Source organism: Ursus maritimus, unplaced genomic scaffold (genome assembly GCF_017311325.1).
Source record: "Ursus maritimus isolate PB19 unplaced genomic scaffold, ASM1731132v1 scaffold_27, whole genome shotgun sequence".
In the NCBI taxonomy this organism is placed as follows: domain Eukaryota; kingdom Metazoa; phylum Chordata; class Mammalia; order Carnivora; family Ursidae; genus Ursus; species Ursus maritimus.
This window is the reverse complement of record NW_024425230.1, coordinates 31731314-31754958: the sequence shown is the minus strand read 5'-3', so window position 1 is coordinate 31754958 and position 23645 is coordinate 31731314. Positions and strand designations below refer to the sequence as shown.

General features: G+C 55.3%; 1 protein-coding gene across 1 annotated transcript in view; it reads right to left on the bottom strand.

The window, feature by feature from the left end:
• Positions 1-3320: 3320 nt before the first annotated feature.
• Positions 3321-23645, bottom strand: part of GRAMD2A (GRAM domain containing 2A) — a 30377-nt gene continuing 10052 nt past the window's right edge. The window contains exons 2-11 of the mRNA XM_040643034.1: positions 9704-9796; positions 8415-8472; positions 7950-8025; positions 7234-7337; positions 6540-6638; positions 6343-6414; positions 5739-5801; positions 4654-4798; positions 4298-4508; positions 3321-3429 (exon numbers count right to left, since the gene is read on the bottom strand). Coding sequence (XP_040498968.1) covers positions 3321-3429; positions 4298-4508; positions 4654-4798; positions 5739-5801; positions 6343-6414; positions 6540-6638; positions 7234-7337; positions 7950-8025; positions 8415-8472; positions 9704-9796 — 1030 coding nt within the window. The remainder of the gene's footprint in view (positions 3430-4297; positions 4509-4653; positions 4799-5738; positions 5802-6342; positions 6415-6539; positions 6639-7233; positions 7338-7949; positions 8026-8414; positions 8473-9703; positions 9797-23645) is intronic.

The window sequence follows — 23645 nt, the reverse complement described above, 5'->3', positions numbered from 1 at the left end:
ATGCGTTCTCATCTACGTTTTGCAGTGACTGATCCATTTGCCACGAAATGCTCCTCCCGTGGCTGGTTCCTCATCCTTTAACACCAACCTAAATGTCACTTTGGAGAACCTTTCCTGACCGCCCATCTACAGCCAACTCCCTACCTACTGTCATATCACCATTTCTCCCTTCATGGAACCTGACCACAGTCTTCACGTACCCTGCTCATTTACAGATTTACTTGGAACTTATGTTTACATGGAGCAGAAGTGCCGTGGGGACACAGAGATATTGCCTGGCATGTTCACTGCTATACCCTCAGTGCCTGGCATGGTACCTGGCTTGTGGTCTGGGCTCAGTATTTGCTGAATGAATGAATCAGTACTAGAAGGGTCATCCTAGGGGAAAAGAAAGGTGATGTGGCCCACATTGGAACTTAACCTGCCTAATCTAGGCTTGATGTCATAGAAAAGGACACAGGGACTTTCCGGCTCGGAATTCTGGGCTTGAATTCCTGAATCAGAAGCACAGTACCGTTTAAGCCAGGGACATTGCGTTGGAGCTGCCCAAGAGAAGTAGGGAAGCATTCTCGGTGCCCACCCAACAGAGGCAGAGGGCGACGGGGGTTTGCTGTGGCCGCGCTTCCCCTTCCCATTTGCCTGAAGTATGAGGCAGCTCGGCTACAGCCTTGTGAGATTTGCAGAGTGCTTGAGATTCTGGGAATGACTTGGGCTCCGCCAGTCTCCTTGGTGCCAAATATGTCAGTACAAGTACCTTTTGTGAGTAGTCAAAAGATAAAAATGAACTTTCCATACCACAGGACACTAGAAAAATCAAATGTTTGTATTTTAAAATATTTTCAAAGGCTAATGCCATGCTGGAACAACCCAAGGATAGTTGAACCAATCTCTCAGGGCAGCAGAGAGCATCAGCCAGTGCAAGCAGGTGTGTATAAATACACATAGCTTACAAACGAGCACAACAGAAAGGACACTGGCTCCAGAGGACCAGGCTGAGGAACAAAGGGGAGAAACGGAGAGAGGGCCCTCCAGAGCGACAGGCACACTCACCACTGAAATCCCTGGACCCAAGAGGACCTCCAGAGCCACCTGCCCTATAGCAGGCCTCTTGCCCTTTCTGAGCCTGGGGCATGGCTGGGGACCAGATTCAGCAGCATGTTGGCACAGCTACCCATGACTTGGCACTTCTGGTGGCCTCTCATGAGCCTCTGGCTCAATCTAGCAAGGCTCAGAGAATGGACGTATTCTTCCTGCCCTTCAGCAAGGACCAAGGCGGGGAGACACTGGGGCAAGTCGGACTATTTCCCTGAAAATGGGATACAAAGGAGTGACGAAGGGGGCGGGTTCCAAAAAAAGGATGGGGTTTTATCCCGTGTGGTGCTGTGGGAGAACAGAATATGAGTTCACCTGACACACAAAATGTGGTACAAGCAACCCCCCCAGGCAGGCCCTAAGCTTCATCCTAGAACCCGCAGCGGGGGAGGATAAAGAGACCACTAGGCTGAGCTTAGGGACTGGTCACCCACAGACCGTCCCTCACATCCTCACTTGGGTTTGCCATAAACAGGACAATCATGGCTCCACGATAACGAATTTCCACTTGGATTTCTCCCTGATTAACCTCTCAGGTGTTTGAAGAAGGAAAAGCAGTGACTGTTTCTGACCCCACTCACCCCATCACCAGTGACACTGCCTGATACCTCTGACCTCCTCACTAAGGCCCTTCTAGAATCCACAAAGGCACTGTCTTAGCATTTTACAGCCCCAGGGAAAGCAGGCAGAGCCTGAGGCACAGAGGAGCTGTTTAGAAGGGAGGAGGCCTGGCAGAGATGGAGGAATCTCTAAGGCAAAGCTACACTGTGTCCGCTCTTCCCCTCCCCTGCCTCTCTCGTCCCCAGGGGTATCAGACAGAACCCCTTGACCCGGTCCCTGCACCATACCAGGCTCACCTTGGACACCCCCACCTCATTCATGGAGCGGAGGACCCTCCCCCATGGCCTGCGACTCACTGATTGCAGGTGAGACTCGTGAGCTCTGCCCTGTGGGGCCCCAACACCATCACGCCCCGCTGCCCAGCCACACCCCCCAGCAGGCTGCTATTGGTCACGGCCTCTCAGGCAGGCAGGCAGGCAGGGAGTACAAAGCCGGAGCTCAAATCAAAGCCGCCGACCTTCCCGTCCCCCATCCCCCCATCCCCTACTTGCCGCCTGGGGCACCTCAGAACTGTCTGAGCACACAGGGGAAGCTGCAGTGCCAGGCCTGTGACCACAGTGATCACAGGCCCCGTTTACCTGCCTCACCAGGAAGTGGCGGCTAAGGACACAGAATGCTGGACCTCTGCCCTCCTTCGCAGCCCCTGCCGCCGTCCTCTGCTGCGGTCCTGTCCTCCGGGTTCAGCCAGCCTCCTCATGAGGGGCCAGAACGGAGCCTCAGCACAGGGCATGAACCTTCCCCTCGGGCTGGAACCCTAGCCACACACCCTCCTCTCCTTGTTCATAGCTTCCCCTCACTTCCCCAGTCTGCCCTTGGCCTGACAGGTGCCCAGCCCCCTGAAGAGAAGCCCTTTGGGCCCCAGAGCAGGGACTCTCAGGGGCCCCAGTGAGAGCACCGGATTTTGGGAGAGAGCAGAGCCCCACTGGTGGTTTGGGTCCGGGCCTCTGTCCCGCTACTGCGGTGAACCGCGTGACCGTGGAGAGCTGCATTCCAGGTATCAAAAGATGGCCTTTGTCCCTTGGGTGGCTGCTGGTGCTCTGCCTCTGTGCCACATTGTTTCCAAGAAACAAGTTGATTTTCTTTTTTCCAAGTGCTTGCTGAAGCTTAGTATACAGAATTTCTCGGCTGGTTCCAAGAATCTGGCTTTGTGTCTGAGTCCCCAAATTGTAGGAGCTTTGTAAACAGGAGGGATAAGGGTTGAGGGGAGGAGGAAGGATCTGGAGTATTTTCCTTCATACTCAGCCTCAGCACAACAGCAGCATAAACCACGGGGGTCACTGGTGGAACCTTAGCACCCAGAGCATTCTTCTTGGAGAAGCCAAGGTGGCTGTTACCTGCACACAGGAGATTCCCAGATCAGAGAAAGGGCCTAGAAGGCAGACAGACAGGTCAGTAGAGCCTTTCTCCACCCCCACCCCCCCAAAGAGAGCTGATCAGGGCACGATCTGTGTACCCTGCACACTCCGTCCAACCTTGCTTGCCAGATTGAGCTGTCAAGCCAGCTCACGGGCAGGGCCAAATCCAACCAGGACAACAAGCAGCCTGGCCATAAGTATTGGCTCCTGTCTTTACCCCCACTCCCCGAGGCATTAGGAGGAGACAGGACATCACCTGTGCCCAGGGACTGGGCCATCCCAATTCAGGGAGCATAACTGCTGTTCCAGCCGGGAGATGCGGAACGCCAGATAGGATGAGGACATGACCAAGAAGCAGATCCTGGAGAAAGAGAGATAAGAAGGATATCTTATCCGGAAAAAAAGACATTTTTAGAGGCTCACCAAAAATAGTAATGGGGACAAAGCTACTTCCTGCAACTGGAGGAAGTAAAGAACTCTTTGCCCTTTGGCTACGTTTGGGCCTGGACATCTTTGTGCCCAGAGGCCACGTGGGGGTCCTGAGACTCGTCCCCCTGGCGGTGTCCTTGAAGCCCAGCAGGAATTCTGGGTCCTTAAACTGAGCCCACCCTCCCTCTGACCAGCCACCTTGGTCCTGTGCCTCCTTCAAGGCCGCTAAGATTATCCCCTAAGGTGGTGGGCCCGCTCCCCCAGCAAGTGCTGAGGCTGACAGCTGGAACTCAGCCGGGAGGACCAGAGGAAGGTCACGAGGTAAGGTGAGGGCAAGCCAGGGGCTGGCCGTTCACAAAGCGCCTCCCCCTCCCCACGTTCACCACTCTGCTGGTCCTTAGGCAGAACTACAGACAAGTCTGGGGTTCCAACAACTGCTCTAAACATGGCTGGCAGGAAGGCCGCGGCTCCGCCAGTCTACCCGATGGCCCTCTCCAACTTTGTCAGCTGACCCCTCCCCAATCCTGTACAACTTTCCTTTTCTCAATAGCTTCATATCCTGCCCCTCCCTACTGCACAGCCTTAACCCGAAATTACGGGGGTGCATGAATGAAGACTGGAGGCGCGTTGTCTCATTGCCGAAGGGCCTGCCATGTAGCCTCCAGACACCGCGGCAGCTCTCAGTTGACTTAGGACCTTCCCTTCCCTCTGGGCAGTGACCTCCCCACACACAGAGGCCCTGCTCCAAACAGCCAGACACCGTGTGAGTTTGACCCCCCGCCCCCAATGTAGTCACCTACAGCACAAAGATGACCTTGAGGAGCTGGTAATCCCAGAGCCTCAGCTCCCCGCCGCTCCTGGGCTCCTCCTCCAGCTTCTCCTCCTCACAGACGGCCTTCTCTGTGATAGGAGAGCAGTTAGGCATCTTCGTGGGGCGGGAGGCAGGAGCCCAGCCCGGGCAAGGAGCATGCCCGCCTCCCCCCACTCTCTGAAAGCTGCTTAGGCTCTTGGCTTGGCTTTGCCTTGTGGATTTGGATAAAGTAAGAAACAGCTCTCAGAAGCATTTTTGGCTCTGATGTTTGCTTCTTGCAGAAGTGGGGGCAGGGAAAGCCTGGTCTTTGCAAGCAGATGTCATGGACGAGCACCCTGAGCTCACCAGACCCTGGAGGCGTCCTGGAGGGAAAGAAGCTGTCCGTGGAGTCCATGGATGCCCGAGGGATACAAGGGATGTTGTCTGGGAGGGACAGGGACCTGGAGGCAGGGCACACTTTTCTCCACTTCATCTCAGGGATAAGGACTTCCTGCAGAGAAGGCAGGAGAAACTCTCTATGACCCTTGGGATCTCACTTGTCCTAAGAGGCCCACACTAGGTTTATCAAAGCTTTTCCAGATATTACCAATATGGATACCTAGTAAGCATGATGGCAGGTACCCAGAAGGAGGGACGCCATTGCCATAGCAACCTCCCGTCTCTCTTATCTGCTCCCTTGCTGGGACCAGCCATTCTTCCAGGGAGCAATGTCTTTGAAGACTGCTGGTATAGAGCCACAGTGGGATCTAGGATGTGAGCTAACCCACGTACGGGCTCAGATCCACTGAGTCCAAGAAGGCTTGGCACAATATATCTTAGCTGAGATAAGTCCTTCTAATCTGGACTCTAGCCCTAAGGACATCACTGACCTTAGCAGGGGGTACTTAAGGTCCCCACCAATAAAAATGGGAACAGCACCTTCTATCCTCTGTATAGTATTGTGCATATTGTATGCTTGGCTAAATGCTTAATGGTTAGTGAAGGAGACTTCAAACACCCTGGGATCATTTCCATCCCCATCACTGTTCTAGAAACTCAGCTCTGCCTACCCAGAACCCCAGCAGCAAAGGAAACTGCTGGGACCTCGGCAAATCTCAAATGAGTCTGTCTGAGTTCTACAGTGATAGCCTTTGGAGTTCTTCCCCGAGGACGTCCCTAGCCCCTGGAAGGCCCTCCTGACCCTGCTAAAGTGTGGGATCCAACCTGGGCACTGTCCTGCTCAGAAAGTCAGCAGATCTGCCCAGGACCTAGCGGCTCTGCATGGCATGGAGGGCGTCAGGTCTAGGGGACCCCCTGGCATAGCATGGCCACTGGCTCTTGAGCCTGGAGCCCCAGTTCTGTGCTGCAGGCCACTGCCCGGGAGGCCCTGAAGGCTCAGAGCCAGAGGCTCCCTCACGCCAGCAGCTTTTGCTTCCAACCTCAGCTCTCACCAGAGACTCGCACTCAGGTTCCTCTGGAAATTCTCTTACACTCAGGCTCTTCTTGCTGGAAGGCTAAGGAAGAAAGGGAACTGGGGTCACTTGTCCATCGGGAACAGCCAAGGTCAGGAGTGAGGAGGCCTTAGCACTCTTCGAGAGAGCTTTACCTCCAGAGAAGCCACGTTGAGTCAGTAAAGCCTAGCTCCCAGAGTTTGCAGGGGTCCCCTGGTTAATGCTGGAGCAGAGGGCGAATCCAGGGCAACATACTTGCCCATGCTGCTGCCCCTCCCCACTTCCTCACCATGGGCCAAAGAGAGCTGCGGGCGTACTGGGCAGCAGCCACGTGCTTCCGTCTGCACACTGAAGAAGCACCAGGAGGGCATGCACATGGGGACACACAGTGGCCACCGGCCTCAAAGAGACATGCTCATAAGCATAGACACCCAGTCAAAGGGCTAAGCCCAGATACACTGGGCCCGAGCCCGTTACTCCCCTCTCCCTGCCCCTGGTCCCTGTGCTGGAGAGACAGGCCAACCGCTCCCAACAGCCTTGTCCCAAGACTTCAGTCTAGGCCTGAGCAACCTCCCTGGCCGACTCCTGCCCCGGAGCTCCATACCTGGAGGTGTGTGCAGACCCTCCGCAGCATGTCATATACACTGTCCCGGGAAAGCAGTGACACAAAGATGTACTGGGACAGAAAAAGAAAACAGAAAAGGGCAGGGTAAGTACAGTCTGGGGAGAGTGCCAGAGTCAGGATCCTGGGGCTGGGATGGGGAGATTAACAAGGGATGGCTGGCCCGGAGACTCACTGACCTTCTGGCTGGTGTTGGTGGTGATGGCCAGGCCATTGGGAAGAAGCCGCGCCATCTTGTGTTTTTTGATCATTTGGACAGACACCACGGGAATGACCACCTGAGGGAGGACAGGCATGCTTCTCTCAGGACTCACGCCAAAGGACATGGTCCCTCTGCTTCCTGCATAGGGCCCCAGCCACAACTGGCAGTTAGCCAAGCATGGACACCATGGAGAAGCCTGGCCCATGTGGGAGAATATGTGAGCTTTCCACTCTCTGATGCAGGCTCCCCTTCCAGTTGTCCCACTGCCCTGCCCTGGCCTGGGCAGCATACACTGCTCCGGGCTCTCACCCTGTTATCCAGGAGGCCAAGGATGGTTGCCCTGGTGAATCCCATACTCCAGTAATGGAGCTCCCTGAGCTACCACCTGGCCACAATTATGGCTCCCCCAAAGTGTGACATCCCACTCGGATTCTGAAGGCATTTCAGAGGCACCCATAGGCAGAATAAACTAGCTGTGAACTGTTCTAGACTCTGGAGTCTAAATTAGGGCCCTGTTTTGGAAGGGGTGAAGCTACTTCCCTGGAGACCAGGTGAGATGCTTCCTAGTGAGAGACTTCACCAAGTGCCTGACACCCATAGGATAGGGGCCCTGTCTCTTTCCTGGCTGCGGCCTCATGGAGCCCATTGCAGCCCTTACCACTTATTACTACCTTTATATCCTTGCCAAAGAGGCTGGCATGGAAGCAGAGCCAGTTGGGGGAGATGTAGAGCCGGCCCTGGAGAAGGAGGTCTCTCTGGAGGGCACAGGAACACACTGGGAAGTCACAGGAAAGAAGATGGCCATGAGCAAACCCTGAAGGCCCAGGGCCTGCGTCCTCACACTCAGGAGTCCAGAGCCCAGCCTCAGGGACCGCCTTCCTCAGAATCCCCCTTCCCGACCCCAGGCCCCAAAACACCCATTCCACCAGCACCCTGAGTCCTTCTCGAGAGTCCTGATGGCCCCATCTGAGCCCACCAAACTGCTAGAGCTTTCCTCCTTCCCTACTCATGCTTCGAAGTGTTCCTTGAGCCTGGATTCTGGCTCCCTCAGGCAGAACTCCTTGCCCTGCCCTGGAGAGGGCCTGGATTGTGCAAATGCTCCCACATGCTCACTGAGAGGCCCAAGTGGGAAAGAACAGTCATTGATAAGAGTGGAACAGAAATAAAATTTGGAAGCCCTGACATGGCCTCAAGAAAACTTTCATAAATTCCATTTCATAGCCCCTATCTGGCCTGTCTTCTCATACTTTTGAAGAAAACAGGCCCAACCACATCCAAAGGGCAGCCAGTTCCCATATCAAAATTGCGCCTTGGAGGCTCCGGAGGAGAGGACCTGGGCCCCAGGCCCTCCAGGCACCTGTCCAGCCACACCTGGGAGACAGCTCACCTTTGAGAACCACCTCCTCCAAGGGGATGTCCTTAAACAGCTTGTGGTATTGCTGGTTGTATTTACTCAGTAGTGTCTGCAAACACACAAGCTGAGGCTGAGAAGTCCTGGGGGATGAGACCACCAAAGGGGCCCTGCACCAGCCACCAGGAAATAATGCCATGGGGGCAGGGGCTCTGGGGACTTGCACGAAGCAGTCCAGTCGGTAAATAGCCAGAGGGGGCAAAAGGCTGAGTTCCAAGCACAGCTTGTCTCTAGGTAACATGACAATGACAATAGGTCCTGACGGGCAGCCTATGACTGGAGGGGGAGACGCACCACCCCCACCCAGGAGGGGACACTCACTCAGGTTTCCCTTGGTGACAGGCCTTGGAAACCAAGGAGCCAACAGTCCCCGGATTCAGGCAGCCCAGCGCGCCCCCCCGCCCTTTGTGGGCAGTGAAAAGGCGGCCTCCACACACTTACCCCTTCTCGGCCACACTTCTTTATCTCTTCACCCTTCAAGCCTTCTGGCCAGTGCAGACTGCAAAGGAGACATTCCATTCCAGGGACAAGGAACCCTCAAGTTCTGCCCATACATCCTCAGAGCCAGGTCTGCCCTGGCTTCAAGCCAGAAGCTTGGGGGAGAGATTGAAGACTGAGGCCCTTCTCCAGGAGCCACAGCAAGGTGATAAACAACAGCGAGTATAGAGCTCAGCCCCGGGGGACGGGCACTCCTGCATGCTGGGAGCCCTCCTCCCAGACAGCAGTGGCCCGCGGGCCCCCCAGGAGATCTGTCTGCCCCATGTGAACCTTCCAGAGAGGCTTAGGAGCTGCCCACCCCTGGGTATCAAAACCCTCTCCCACTTCTCTGGCCAAAGGATAAGCAGAGGAGCAGACCCGAGGATAGGTGAGCAGAGACTCAGGGATGGGGACCAGTCTGGGGTGCGGGTGAGGTGGAAATATCAGACTCACGGCTCCGGGGCCTGGCCATGGGCCATGATCCCAGCACGACTGCCCTCCCTGCACCCTCCTCCTGGCAGCCTGGCGCTCAGCAGACTCCCCTGACCTGAGAGAGGCTACCGAGGCTGAGGGAGAGGGGGTGGTGCTGGAACGCAAAGCTTTGCCCTGGCCAGGTTGGCCTGAGGGCAGGTGGGCAGGGAGGAGGCTGGTAACCTGAGAAGCCTGGAGTGCTGGTCCCCGTGTGCTGGGACAGGCCCCGGACTGGGAGGAAGAGGCACGGGGCAGCCTATGCCCAGCCTAACACCTGCCATAAGGTCCCCTTTCTGCCCTTTCTTTAACCCCTTTGCCCCTTTCTTTTTAAGTTTTTATTTAAATGCCAGCTAGTTAACCTACAGTGTAATATTAGTTTCAGGCGTACAATCCAGTGATCCAACACTTCCATACATCCCCCGGAGCTCATCACCCCAAGTGCCCTCCTTCACCCCATCACCCATGTCACCCGTCCCCCCACCCACCTTCCTGCTGGTGACCCTCCGTGTGTTCTCTAGAGTTCACAGTCTCTTCCCTGGTTTGCCTCTCTCCTGTTTTCCCCTTGGCGCGTTAGGTTTGTTTCTTAAATTCCGCGTATGAGTGAAGTCATATGGTATTTGTCTTTCTCTGACTTGTTTTGCTCAGCATCAGGCTCTCCAGCTCCAACCGTGTCGTTGCAAATGGCAAGATTTCCTTCTTTTTCATTTGCCCCCTTCTTTAAGGTCCTCCTGAGGGCTTCCCACCCCCCATCCGTGGCTAGATCTGCCGGGGAGGGGTCTCACCTGGAGTCCACGGGTGCCTGGACCCTGGCTAGTTTCTCTGAGCAGGACACAGTGCTCTTCAGAGAAGCCGTCTTTCCATGCATCTGTTGGTTGCTGAGCAGAAACAGGCCCACATCAGGAAGGGGGGCTCCACGGGAACACCTTCCCCTCCCAGCTCCACCACGGATGGGCCCCAGCCCCTCTGCCCGCACCCCAGCCGGCCCTGCTATTCAGGCTGAGGCTGAAGATGTCACCGTCCAGAGGCGGCAGCTTAGGCAGGAGTCTTCTGGTTCCTGACAGAGGCGGCAATCTCATGCCACCTTTTCTGGAAGCCTGCAGGTCAGTTTGTGCCCAGAGCGGAAGGAAAATCAGCCTACCTTAGTGGGGCACCCGGCAAGTAGGACTCCGGCCCCACCCCTGAGAAAGCACAGTGGGAAGGAGGACTCAAAGACTTGCTCACGGCTGACAGTGTAAGTTGCTGAGGTGCCCGAGCAGCGCTCCCATAAGCCATCGGGATCTGGGAAAGGATGCTGAGCACGAGGCCAAAGCAGAGCTGAGGGACTGGTGCACTGCTGCTGTGGGAGGGGCTCCAGTCAGCCCATAGGTAACTGCAGGCTGGGAGGGGAGGAGGGGCCCCACACCAGGAGGTGGCCTGGTGGCCTTCAGACAGTCAGGGCCCCTTGGCCCTGAGAGCCAAACCGTCTCAAAAATGTCCCAGAGAGAGGGCCCTGGAGGGAGGAGACACCATCTCCCTGGGCAGGTGGGGCTTCCCAGTGGCTTTTGAGTTCATGCCTCCCCTAAACAGCTCCGAAGCATAGGGTCCTCCCTAAGACAGGCCAGGAATCAATAAAACCTGAGCAGTCCGACTAACCCCCAACTGAGCGGGCCCAGAAGCTGACAGGAAGAGAGGGTGGCCAAAAGCAGAGCCAAAGCAGGGCACCGCGGTGGTCACAACGAGGCTACAATATCCCGGGCAGATAAGAAGCTGGAACCTGAGGCTAGCAAATACCAGCCCACAGGACCTCTCAGCTCTGTCACTGGGACAAGTCAAAGTTCTCTTCTTCAAGAACGGAGTTGCCCACTCAGCCGAGACCTGCCAAGACCCTCAGAGATGATTTAGTCTGACCCCTTACCATGCTGTGTACACAGTAGGAAACAGACCAGCCAAGGGACCGGCTGGCCCCAGTATCACACAGTGAAGAGCCAGGTGACCTCACCCCCCAAATCAGCCCATCCACAGCCCTGTGACCTGGTGACCTCTGCCCTTCCCCTTATGGAGAATTTCGGTACACACATCAACATAGGTTTCCTGAATCTTGCAAGGTGACAAGTTTTGCTAGTGATTTGACCCTTTTGACCCCCACGGGGAATGTCTAGGTTTCTTTGGTTCCATCATTTCACATTTCAAGAGGGTTTTCCCTCCCCCTCTTGATTTTTATTATGCTCATTATAGAAAATATGAAAAAGGTAAAACATATAAATATGATGATCAAAATCACCCAGAAGGAAAAAAAATTCTTCAAAAGTCACCCAAAGAAAAGGCTTATGCATAAATATAGAATTTATGTGAATGGAATTATGCATTGTAATACGTAGGTCTTACTTCCGTTGCTTAACATGATCTCATGAGGAATTCCCCGTGTCCCTGGCCATGACTGAGACAGGTTCTCAGAAGTGTGATTCGTGGGTGGAGAAGGCATATTCCTCAGGCTGTTGAGACCCACCCCCAAAGTGCTTCCACACGCTCTACTGGTGACCACGGCCGTCAGCGCTACGTGAGGGCGCCCGTTTCCCGACATCCAGGCCTTACCCTGCTATTCTTTCTCTCACTTTTGCAAATTCGATACGTGGAAACATGCTATTTGCATTTCTATTTCTGCTTACGAGGGGTTGAACGCGTCTTCCCATGTAGACACGTGAACCACCGGGACTGCGCCTGCGCATTGTCTAGGAGGATCTGCACCTTTGTCCTATTGATTTGTGTCAAATGCTTTTTTGAGAATATTAATCCTTAGTTTATCATGTTTCCAAACATCCTTCCCAGCGTGTCATTTGCCTCTTAGTTTTGTCTGTGGTTTCGTTCCGTTTTTGTGCGGTAGGTTCCTTCCACGTCTTCCATCTCTCGGTTCCTCACTTGGTTCCCGTGCTTTGGTTGGAGAGGCCCCCGAGCCGGAGTGTGTACAAGTCAAACCCCTGCAGCCTGTGAGCTTTCCTGGACCACCAGGAAAGAGAAGGATGTGGGGCCTGCTCAAAGGAACACACTCTAACCTAGAGGACCAGGGATAGAGAGAGACCCCAAGAAGGACCTTGGCCATGGTCTCAGAGGCACTTGCCTCCCACTCAGAACTGCTCATCTCTGGGGGCTCCGGCGTGGCAGGGACCCTGCCTCCTCCCTCACTGAAGGCCCTGAACTGGGGGCAATGCCAGCGTGCGGCAGGCACACATGACACGTTTGAGGAATGACCGTGTGGGGACAGGAAGCGAGGCTGCAGGAGGGATGGACCATGAGAGAAACAAAAGACCCCACAGCACCTCCAGGAAGAAGAGAAGGGGGGTAAAACACAGTCACCGGGAGCCAATGACTCTCAAATATCTTTAAACTTAAAAGCAACACTCCCTTATGCGTGATGAACAGGACGGTTACAAGCCGTTCCTACCTGTCCATCTGTGAAGGCCGGTCCCTCCTGGCTGGCCTCATATCGCTCCTGATACAGACACCCCGCCTGGGGCCCAAATGCACCGGCTTCAGAATGATCGAGTCAGGCTTTCTACCAGTCAGTCTTCTCCCCTGCAGTGTTTAGACGAGTGAAGACTCGGGAGCGAAGTCAGATACACACATAGGTCTGGGGCACAGTGGTCACCACAGAACCAGTCAGGTGGGGAGCCCCCAGGACCCGCTGGGCCCTGCCACAGAAGGCCAGGAAGGAGGCTTCAAGAGCAGGAAGCTGGAGAATGGGGGGACCAGCCTGGGTCCCCCCACTGTGCTGGCAGCCTCAGTGCATTCCCACACAGACCTCCTCAAGCCGGTTACTCTGTGTGGTGAACGATACCCCAGCCCAGCCGGTCCCACCCCAACTCCACTCTGTGGGGTAAGATCAGAAGTCCTCAAATCCCTGTCTGTTTTTTCAATGAAAGCCCCCCAAAATATCATTATTTCATCAAGGGGAGGCAACAGGGGAGGCCCAATACTTTGCACATTAGAGGGGGTAGGAAAGGTCGGGGAACACCTCAGATGGGGCCCTTTCACCGTGCTGAGCCGGGTCCCAAGGTGTGGGAGGTCTCCCCAGAGGACACGGCAGGTACTGCCCCTCCCCCCCGCAAGCCTTCCTTCATTCCTTCCACAAACACTCACTGAGCTTATCCTGCCCGGAGCCCAGCGTGGGGCTGCTGAAAGGGCCGGGAAGGGCAGCTAGCAGATTGGGGGAGATGTCAGGATAGGAGCCAGGCCAGTCAAGAAAGGGGGGCCAGGAGCAGGAGAGGAAGAGAGAGACAACGAGGAGAGAACCCAGAGGTGCCAGAGCCGAGCTGCATACTGCAGAACTCACGGACCAGGTTTCACGGGACACCTGCCACGGGCACTCCGCTCTCAATGCCGCCCAGTTCAGAATGCTTCCACCCGCGGGCACTTTCAGATCTAAATCTGACACCCCCTCTCCTCCTGAGCTTCAGCCGCCATCAGGACGCATCCACCAAGCACGCTCGGGCTCATCCCCCAAGACATGCCTCCTTCCGTGCGCCCGACATCCCTGCAAGGCCCCTCTTGCCACCTGGGTCCAAGCCAGAATCCGCAGCTGGCTCCTCCCCACCCCTAGGACCCATCGCTCCCCAAGGCCCCAAGGGCCTTACCACTGCTTAACCCATGACACCGGCCACCTCCCCCACTCCTGCTGCGCGGGCCAGCCACATTGCCACCAGCCTTTCCGCGGATGCTGGCGACAAGCTTGCTCACGGGCCTGGCCCTCTGCTGTGTCTGCACGGCCAACAGAGCCACCCTGGGCCCAGACCCGATCCCACCGCTCTGCTGCCGCCGCTCCTTCTTCAGTTCCCTCTCGCCTCCGCTGTAGGCCTTCCTGATCGCCCTGCTTCCCTTCCTGGGCTCCCCCACAAGCCTCCCCTAAGTCCCAGCTTCCTTGCCACAGCTGCCCTCCCCAGCGGCGCGTCCTCCGCACCCGGCATTCCTCTCCGCACTCATCTATCTGGGGAATTCCACTCATCTGTTGAGCCCCAGTTCCAATGTCACCTCCTCTGTGAAGCCTTCCCTGGTTTCCCCTGTGCAGAGCTGGTCAGTCCCTCCTCTGTGGTCCCTCATCCCCTCCATCATGCTGTCGTCCCAGCACTTACCACACCAAAGTGTGCTTGTCTGTTTACACATACGTCTGCCCCCAGTCGACTCTGAGCTCCACCAGGGGTGTGTCTCATACATCCCTGTATCCCCAGCGCACGGCAGGCACCCAGTGTTTGCTTCCGTGAGGGAAGGAGACAGAGAAAGAGAGATGGTGACACTCCCAGAGGGAGGAGGGGAGGGAAAAGCAAGGCAGCAGGACAGAAGGCACAGCGGATGGGGCCCATGAGGGTCCCTGCAGACGGACAGAACCTCGCCCATGGAGCAGGCAGTCAGCACTGGCCCAGCACCACCAGCCGCCCAGTCCAGGCTGGCCGACTGATCAAAGGGGGAGCTCAAGTGGGAGGCAGAAGACATAAGCAAAAGGAGAAAGTGGCTCAGACGGGATGGGATGTGGTATCTGGGGAAAGCACAGGCCGGGCCCTCCTGCCTCCACTGCACTATTCATTGGACGGCATGCTCCTGGGCCATCCTGTGCCTAGGCAGCACTCCTCCAGCCTACCCAGCCCCCCTGCCCACACTCAACCCTCCGTAGCCCCAGGGCAAACCTCCACCCGGGGCTCCTCCAAGCCTTTGGCAGGAGCCATACCCAGGCCAGGCTGGAACAGAAAGCCAGGCCTAGCAGCCTGAGCCAGCCGGGCCTTCATGGTCACTGGCAGGTCCCCTGGGGCAACTTGGGGGCAGCTCCCAAGTTGACTTCTCCTGGACATTCGAGATAAGAGCATCCTGTGGGGCTTGCCAGCCCTTCTCAGGGCCCGGCCCAGCGACACCCTCACCCCTTCAGCCACCAGCCAGGACACTGGGCCCCAGGGACCTCCACGTAGAGCCCCCTTCCAAACAAAAAACACGCCTTAGCAGCACGTCCCTGAAAGCACAAAACCCACCACCCACTGAGGTGGCCCACCTCCACCCCGGCACACAGCTCACTACCTCCTTCACGGAGGAGAGAGACCGTCCGGTCAACTCTGATGTGCGGCCTGCTGGTGACACATGAACATCACACGTAGAGCTTTTTCAAAAAGCAAGCAAAAAATGATGCCCGAGCCCTGTCTCACACCAATTAAATCAGAGCCTCTGGGGGAGCAGCTAGGTAACTACATATTTTCAACTTCTTATTAAAGAATAATTTGCATACAGAAAAGCACACATAAAATAAGTGTACAATTCAGTGCATCTCACAAACAGAACCCAGCTGGAAGCCAGCCCCCAGAAGGCCCCCTGCTCCTCCGGCCTCATCCCTTCCCCCTGAAACCCACAAGGATGGCCGTCATCCGGGCTTCCATGGCACACATGGCCTCTGCCTCCGTGGGCCTTCTGTGAAAGGAATCGTACCACACATACTCCTTCACGTGGTTTCCTTTACTCAGCAATGCGTTTGTGGGGCCCCTCCACGGTGTTGTGTGTAGCTGTAAACTGTGCATTTTCATGAGTGTTTAGTATCCCATTACACGGACGTACTACAGCTGATTTATTCATTTGACAGTAGATGGGCATCTGGGCAGTTTTCCAGTTTTTGCCTATTGCGGAAGTGCGGCCAAGAACATTCCAGTACCTGTTGTGTGGACACAAGCATTCATTTCTATGGGTAAACACTTAGGACTGGAATTGGTGGGTCATAAAGTATGTTCAGTTTCAGGCTTTTCAAGGCTCTCAGGGGATCTGAAACACGCAACCAGTGTCAAGAAACCACTGGATGAATCTGGCCCCCACGTCTCTCCTTTCTTTGCGGCTCAGAGGGAGCCACAAGCACACCTCCTGGAATCCAGGGTGAATCCCCCTGCCTGGGCTCTGGACCTAGGGCTCTGCCCCTCTGGAGTTCCAGGAACAACGTCGGCAAGACAGGAATCACATTGTTCAGAGAGATTTCCTTCATCTGTTAAGGTCACAGAGCACATTTACTAGGTCATGCCAAGGAAGCAGGAGCAGCTTTCCGTGCAGCGGACGCTGGCTCTGCGTTCTTCCCGAGAGCCTCCCCACGTCCCTCCCAGGGCCAGAGTCCTGACACACAGCCCAGACACTGGTGGACAAGACCTCTGCCAAAGGGAAACTGGAATAATGCTGATAGCGTCAAGCTTATCATCAGTCCTCTAAAACCTGAAGATAAAAGGCAAAAGGTAGTTTGCAAAAAGAATCCTAGCATTTCTTACGCAGAAGCGGCACCTCACTTTACTTTCTGCCCTGACGGTCCTTGTCCAGGACCAGTGCTTTGCTCTTGGACAAGGAGAGGGGAGAAAGCCCACAGCTGAATTCCATCCTGAGTGTACGGGGGGGGCACACGCTGGGTCCCCATCCATCTGTCCGGCTCAGCAGCAAAGGACTCAGGAGGGGCAGGCGCTCAGCACAGGTATGAACCCTGCTTCCCAGGAGCAGGCCTGAGAACACCTGGCCCAGAGTGTGCTTAGTGCCCTCTGACTACCTATGGCGGCCTTGAAATGAATGGGAAGGTGGAGGGCCGGGCGCCCTGCTTCCCAAGACGTCACAGTCTGGACCAAATGACCCTGACCGCCACAGCACAGATGCTCTTACGCAAAGTCAGCAAGCTGACCAGCAGCCTCTTGGGAGGACGGCATGACCTTGGCCCATCCAACTCCATTTCTAATGAATCCTAACCAGGACTACGAGACGGGCAGCATGCAGCCAGAGGCAGTGAGCAGCCAGGAGGGAGGCATGCTGCAGGGACACTGGAGTAGAACTTCCGGGTGCCCCTGGAGCCGGGTCTAGAACAAGCGAAGAGGGAGCAGAGAGAGAAGCAGTGGGGCGCAGGTCAAGCCCCCAGGCTGGGAGAGAGCAGAGGGTTGGCCCCGCTAGCAGCCCATGACCTTCCAATTCTGCACCGGTGCCCCAGCACTTGCCGCCAGCCCAGAAGCCCCCACCTGCTTTGGCCAAAGCCCACAAACCAGGGCACACCTGCAATGGCACACCTCGTTGTCATTTCAGCCTCTCACATGGGGCAGGTGGTTCTGTGGGCATTTCACGGGTGGAGAGCGGAGGCTCGGCTGGCTCCAGTGACTTGCCCCCACGCAGTCGTTGGCAGGGCCAGGATTCCGTGGAGGTCTGACACCCAGGCCTGGGTCCCTCCACACCCCCAATGAGCCCTCAGGATCAGGAGTGGGAAGGACTCAGAAGGTTCAAACCAAGTCAAGCCCTATCAGCGGAGGGAGCCCCTGGGGAGAAGGGCAGGGAACAGGTGTGGCCCCCGACCTCCAGTCCTGAGGCCAGCTCTGGCTTCCGGCCGGCTATACAGACTAGGAGGCAGCCCAGACAGGTAAGGCACCAGCTCCTGACCACACAACTGGGGAGGAGTGGAGCTGAATTCAAAGTCCGGTCTGGCCGAAATCCTGCACTCTGTCCCTTCAGCACGCTGCCCAGAGGGCTCCGGGCCTGGTGTTCGGCCCTCTCCCGTACTGCTCCCAGTAGACGGGGATTGGAGGACACCAAAGGAGGTCTCTTGGGCTGAGACAGCCATGCAGGGGCCTGTCTGGGAAGTGGGGTTCCCTAGATCAGACACCTTCCCATCCCCCCACCCACCAAGCCTTTATCTTCTTTGCTCAAAGAACCAAACAAACTGGGAGAGCTAGTTGTTCTGGAGATGGGAGCCGGCGTAGCCCTCTGGAGGTGGCTGCATCCAGCCTGAACAAGGACCCCTTTGAGCTCTGCTGCCAACAAGAACTCCTACCTACAGGGATCTCAGAGGCTCCCGGGCCTTCCACCCAATGGGAGCCGGGAGGGCCAAGAACAAGGCTGGCCCCATCTCCCACTCTCGGCAGCCCAGACACTGCCCACTGCCCAGGTCTTTCTGTGGAGCCCAGAGCTGGTCCGCCAAGCCCTTAGCTGCTTGGTTGACCGGCCCCACCCTAGTTAAAGGACCCCAATTGCCCTCTTCCCTGCTCTAGGGCCCCCTGCCGCCCTGCCATCCCGCTCTGAGCTCTCGGGGCACACTAAAAAGGCCCAGGTGCTCACAGGGATGGAATTCAGGATAAAGTGCTCAGGTTGACTCCTCTCGAGCATTCAGGTATTTGGGAGGATTGCTAATGAGCTGCCCTCCCGGCTCTGCTCTCGCTCCTGGGTTCTGCTTAGCTAATGTGCTCCTGCCCAAGACGGAGACCTTCTCGCTCTTGTCCCCCAACACCTCCGCTCCCCGAGCCTGGTGAGCTGGTAGCTCCAGGGATAGCAGACCCCTCCCGCCTTGCCGCCGCACACGGTCTGCTCAGGATCTTCACTGCTGTACTGCCCATTTAAGTGGCTATCTCCCCACGAAGACAGTCTTCCTTATTCCCTTCCTACCCCAGCCCACACACAGCTTCAGGCATGCAGTAAGCGCTCAATAACTGTGTACTGAATAAACAAACACTCCCTGCTGAGAAGCTCCTTGGTGCAGTTTGTTCCCGCAGCCCCGGGACCTCGGGGCACAAACACAAGACCTGGAGCAAGAGCACGTCACTCAAGTTAGCTTCTCGCTGCCCTTGACCTTCTCCTGGATGGTCCCCAGGCACCTTCCTCTGGGTCTGCTCCCCTATCACGTGGGGGGAAATCCCCTCTCTGACCTGCATGTCTTCAGGGCCGCTGTGGGGATCCGAGAGCTCATGGCCCAGCCCCAGGCAGGGGGCCGGTTCTCAGAGCCTGGCCCACTGAGCCGCACCCCCATCTCCCGCCCCGCCCGCAGCACTGAGACCTCTGCATCCCATCATGCCCCTTGAGGGATGCCTAGGAGTGCAGCTGCCCATGGCAAGCGGACACAGAGGCACCAGCGCCCGCCAGGCCCCAAACGGCACCCACAGAGCTCTGCACACGTCCTGCATGACTGGATCTTTCCCCGGGACTGCAGCCAGCGCGCCTCTGCGGGGAGGGCCGTCTCTGCACCTGGGCCACACCCAGTGACTGCCTCCCACCCGAGGGGACACCAGAAATTACTCCCACAGCTTGGGCCCCACCGAGCTCAGCACCCCTACCCCCCCCACAAAGGTCTTAGGCCCCCTTCCTGGCCAGAGCTCAAAGGCCTGCGGAGTGAGAGCAGTCACCAGGGAGACAGACAGGACACACAGCTGAAACATGAAAGCTCGGCTGCTGGGGAAGCCCAGGCTTTCTCACGAAGCCCAGGCCACAGCGTGGAGCTGGCGGCCGGTTCTGCGGAGAGTGGCCTGCCGGCTGCTGGCCTCATCCCGTCGTGCACACTGCTGTGGCAGCATCTGTTTGAGCTGGCACCCCTGCACCTGGTCACAGACCACTTTTTCTTGGCCGGCCACTTAGGGCCTGGCCGTGTCCAGACAAGAAGCTGGGCATTCAGGTCGAAAAACAGACTTGCATTCATTAAGAAACAGAGCACCCCTGTGCTCCCGGTGGCCCCCCTCTGCCGGGCCTGCTGAGGGACGGCCCACAGGCAGCCTCAGCCGCCTGGACGCCCCCACTCGAGGCTGCCAGGGGGCGTGGCTACTCGCGGGACAAGTCCGCTCTGTCCATCCGTGGATAGCATCCAACGCACCCCAATTCCAACTACCCCATAACACCCACCTCAGAATCCCTCTGGCTTTCTGGACCTTCCAGGCCCTTCTTAGGGCACAGAGCAGGTTTGAAGGAGTGTTAGGGTCCTAAGAGAGCCTGGGTGTGGGGTCAGGAAGACAGAGAGGCAGGCCTGGACATACCTCTCGCTGGTGAGGGGGCTTAGAGAAGCCACTCCCACTCTCTGGGCCTCAGTTACTCTCTGTAAAGGGGCGAGAGAGCCTCAGCCCAGGAAGGAAAGCAAGTGTCGTCTGAGGGAAAAACAAAGCAGAGCCAGGAACTCGGTGAACTGCAAATGGCCACCGACTCTTCTGCGGTCAGAGGAACCCCTATCCCAGGAGAGGCTGGCAGGGTCACAGTCCTCAAAGGGCTGCCAGCCTTTCTGCCTCCCTCCTACAGACACCAACTGAATGTCTGCTATTCGCTCAGCTCTGTGTAAGTACTGTGTATACTGAGAGGGATAAGGCAAGCTACTATCCCCAAAATGCCTGGTGGGAGAGACAGACACGAAACAAATATTTATATAAATCAATACATAATTATAACTGTGTCATTTATGCTATGAAAGAAGAGCCCAGAATCCTAGTTGGACCTCTATCAGGGAGTCCTGACTCAGCTGTGGAAAGCAGGGAAGCTTTCCCTAAGAAGCAGTGGCATTTTGAGCTGATAGCCAATGGATGCTAATCAGATGGGGGAGGGTATCTGGAGAGATTTAGAGAGGGGTCATTGTATAGTGTTTATGATGGGTGTGCAAAGGCCCTGAGGCCAGAGGTGTGTAGCATGTATGAGGAACATAAACAGAGCCTTTGTCTGGAGGGTGGAAGTAGTGAAATGGGGAGCAATGAGGTTGGAGAGGGTGGCAGGGCTAGATCATGCAGGGCCCTGTGCACCCCAATAAGGGTTTCTGTCATTTTCTTAAAAGCAGTGGGGAATCAGTAAAAGGATTTAAACAGGGAAATACACTATCAACTTTGTATCTTAAAGAGATCGCTCTGACACATAGATTTGCTTGAAAGTAATCCAAAGGAGGTGGGGAAGGGGGAGTAGAGATAAGTATTGATGAAATAGGGACAATCTTTTGTTGATGGTTATTATAGCTGGGTGATGGATACATGGGTATCCACCCTACAACTCTCTCCTTGTTTGTGTATGTTTAAGATTTTTTCCATGGAGACAGATCAGTTAGGAGACTGCATTGCAATGGAGAGATGATGTCTCAGACTTGGTGGCAGTGGGGATGGAGGGCCAGGAATGGATTCAGGATCTATATTTCCAAATGATATCAACCTGACTTGGTGATCCATTGAATGTGGGGTAGAAGGGAAAAATGTCAAATATGAGTCTAGATTTCTGGCTTAAGCAAGTAGGATACTGCTCTGTTTTACTGAGACGAAACAGGGAAAAATATATTGGAAAAAGAGCATATTCGAAGGAAACAATGATGAGCTCAGTCTTGAAGTTGTGTGAGAAACGTTTAAATGGAGATGCCAAGCTATATAGGAGTAAAGAGCTCAGAAGAAAGGTCCAGACTAAAGTGATACATTTCGGAGTTACTGGCCCATGAATGAGTACAGGAGCTAGGAAAGTGGATACACAAAGAAGAGAAGCTATCAACAAGGGTGCCGAAACCACTTCAACGGGACAAAGATCAGTCTTTTCAACAAGTGGTGCTGGGACAACCAGATATTCACATGCAGAAGATTTAAGTTGGACCCCTATCTCACACCACTTATAAAAATAAGCTCAAAAACGTCAGAGCTAACCCCACAAAACTTTTAGAAGAAAACAGGTGTAAATCTTTGTGACCTTTGATCAGGCAACAGTCTCTCAAGATACGATACCGAAAGCGCAGGAAGCGGAAGAAAAAAACTGAGCCTCATCAAAAGTGGAAACTTTTGTGCTAATGATGTCATCAAGAAAGTGAAGACAACCCACAGAATGGGAGAAAATATTTGCAAGTCATATATCTGATACGAGCCTAATATCCAGAATACACAAAGAACTCTTACAACCTTGCAAACACTATGCTAAGTGAAATAAGCCAGTCCCAAAAGATAAATACTGTATAATTCCATTTATATGAAGTACCTGGAGTATCAAATTCAAAGAAACACAAAGCGGAATGGTGGTTGCCAGGGGCTGGAGGGAGGAGAAGGTGGAGAGGTATTTAATGGGTATTTCAGTGTCGCAAGATGAAAAAGTTCTGGAGACGGATTGCACAATTTGAATGTGCTTAACACTTCTGAACCGTACAGATGCACTTATAAGTGGTTAAGATGATAAATTTTATGGTATGGTTTTTCTTCACCACAATTAAAATAATCTTTTAAAAAAGAATTCCTTTTTTTAAAAAAGATTTATTTATTTGAGAGAGAGAGCGCGCGCATGCGTGCATGCACGTGCGGGAGATGGGGAGAGGGGCACAGGGAGAAGGAGAGAGAAACGTAAGCAGAATCTACATTGAAGGTGGAGTCTGACCCAGGACTCAATCTCACAACTCAATCTCATGACTCTGAGATCACCACCAAAGCCAAAACCAAGAGTGCACCCCCTAGGCGTCCCTAAAAAGAACTCTTAAAATCGTATGATAAAGAGACGTAATCCAGCTAAAACTGGGCAAATGTTTGAATAAACATTTTTCCAAAGGTGATGTCAAATGAGCAATAGGACATGAAAAGATGCTCCGCGTCATCAGCCATCAAGGAAATGTACATCAAAACCACAGTGAGATACCACTTCACACCCACTAGGAGACCATAATCAATATTAGGTGTTGGCGAGGATGCAGAGAAATTGGACCCTCATACATTGCTGCTGGGAATGTAAAATGGTACCACTGCTTTGGAAAAGCCTGGTGGCTCCTCAGCCGGTTAAACATAGAGTTACTACATGACCCAGCAGTTGCACTCCCAGCTATGCAGCCCGAGAGAACTGAAAACATGTCCACACAAAGTGTTGTACAAGAACGCTCAGAGCATTATGGTAATTAGCCCCTCAAAACGGAAGCCGCCCAAATAGCCATCAACCGATGAGCAGATGCGCTGTGGTATTCCGCACAATGGAATATTACTGAGCCGTGCAAAGGGTGCCGGATTGATACAAGCCACAACATGAAAGAACCTTAACATTCTGCTAAGTGAAAGAAGCCAGTTACGAAAGGCCACATACTGATTCCACGTACAGGAAATGTCGAGAACTGGCAAATCCGTGGAGACAGAAAGGAGATGAGTGGTTGCCAAGGTGCTGGGGGAAGGGGAAATGGCAAGTGACTAATGTGCGTAGGGATTCTCTTTGGGGTGATGACACTGTTCTGGAATTAGACGGTGGGGAGAGCGGCACAACTTGGTGAATACTATTAAAAGCCATGGAATTGGACACTTTCAAAGAGTGAATCTTACGGTCTGGATTATATCTCAAGGAGGCGGAGAAGGAGGAGAGAAATCTGGGACCCGAAGGAGCACAAGACTTAAAGATTGGGGGGGGGTGTCCCCCAAGGAGACTAGGAGAGAGCGAGCCAAGAGGTAGAAAGAAAACCAGGGGTAGGGGTTGTCATGGAAGCCGAAGGAGCGTGTCCAAAGGAGGACTGGGCGTCAGTGGCTAACTGAGAGGCAGGTGGGAGGAAGGCTGAAGGCAGTCCCCCCAGCAACAAGGTCAGGATGGGTAACTTCCGCCATCTCGGTGGGGTGGGGAGGGTGTGAATCCAGACTCGGGCGCGAAAGACCTGCTCCCCTTTGCTCCCTCCCAGGCCGGTGACCGCATCCCAGGGACGGACAGTGAGGCCGGGTCTCTGAGTACAAGGGAGGATGCCGCTGAGCCAAGTCCTGGGCCAACCTCGGATCCTGCTGCCCTCCTCCCAGTGAAAGTCGGCGGGGATGCTGGAGGGCGGGAGAAGGTTCCCTGCGGGGAGGGGGCCACGATCGCCCGCAGCCCCCTGCGCCCGCAGCCTCACTGCCGGTCCAACCGCGCCGGCGTCCTCACCTGCTGCTCCTTCACCCCCGCGCGCGTCTGCCGCAGCCCGAGAGGCACGGGTCGGTCCCGGGCGCCTGCCTCCGCAGGGGCTGGGAGGCTCGGGTCACCCGGCGCCAGAGGGCGGCCACACCCGGAATTCCAGCCCCGCACTGAGCG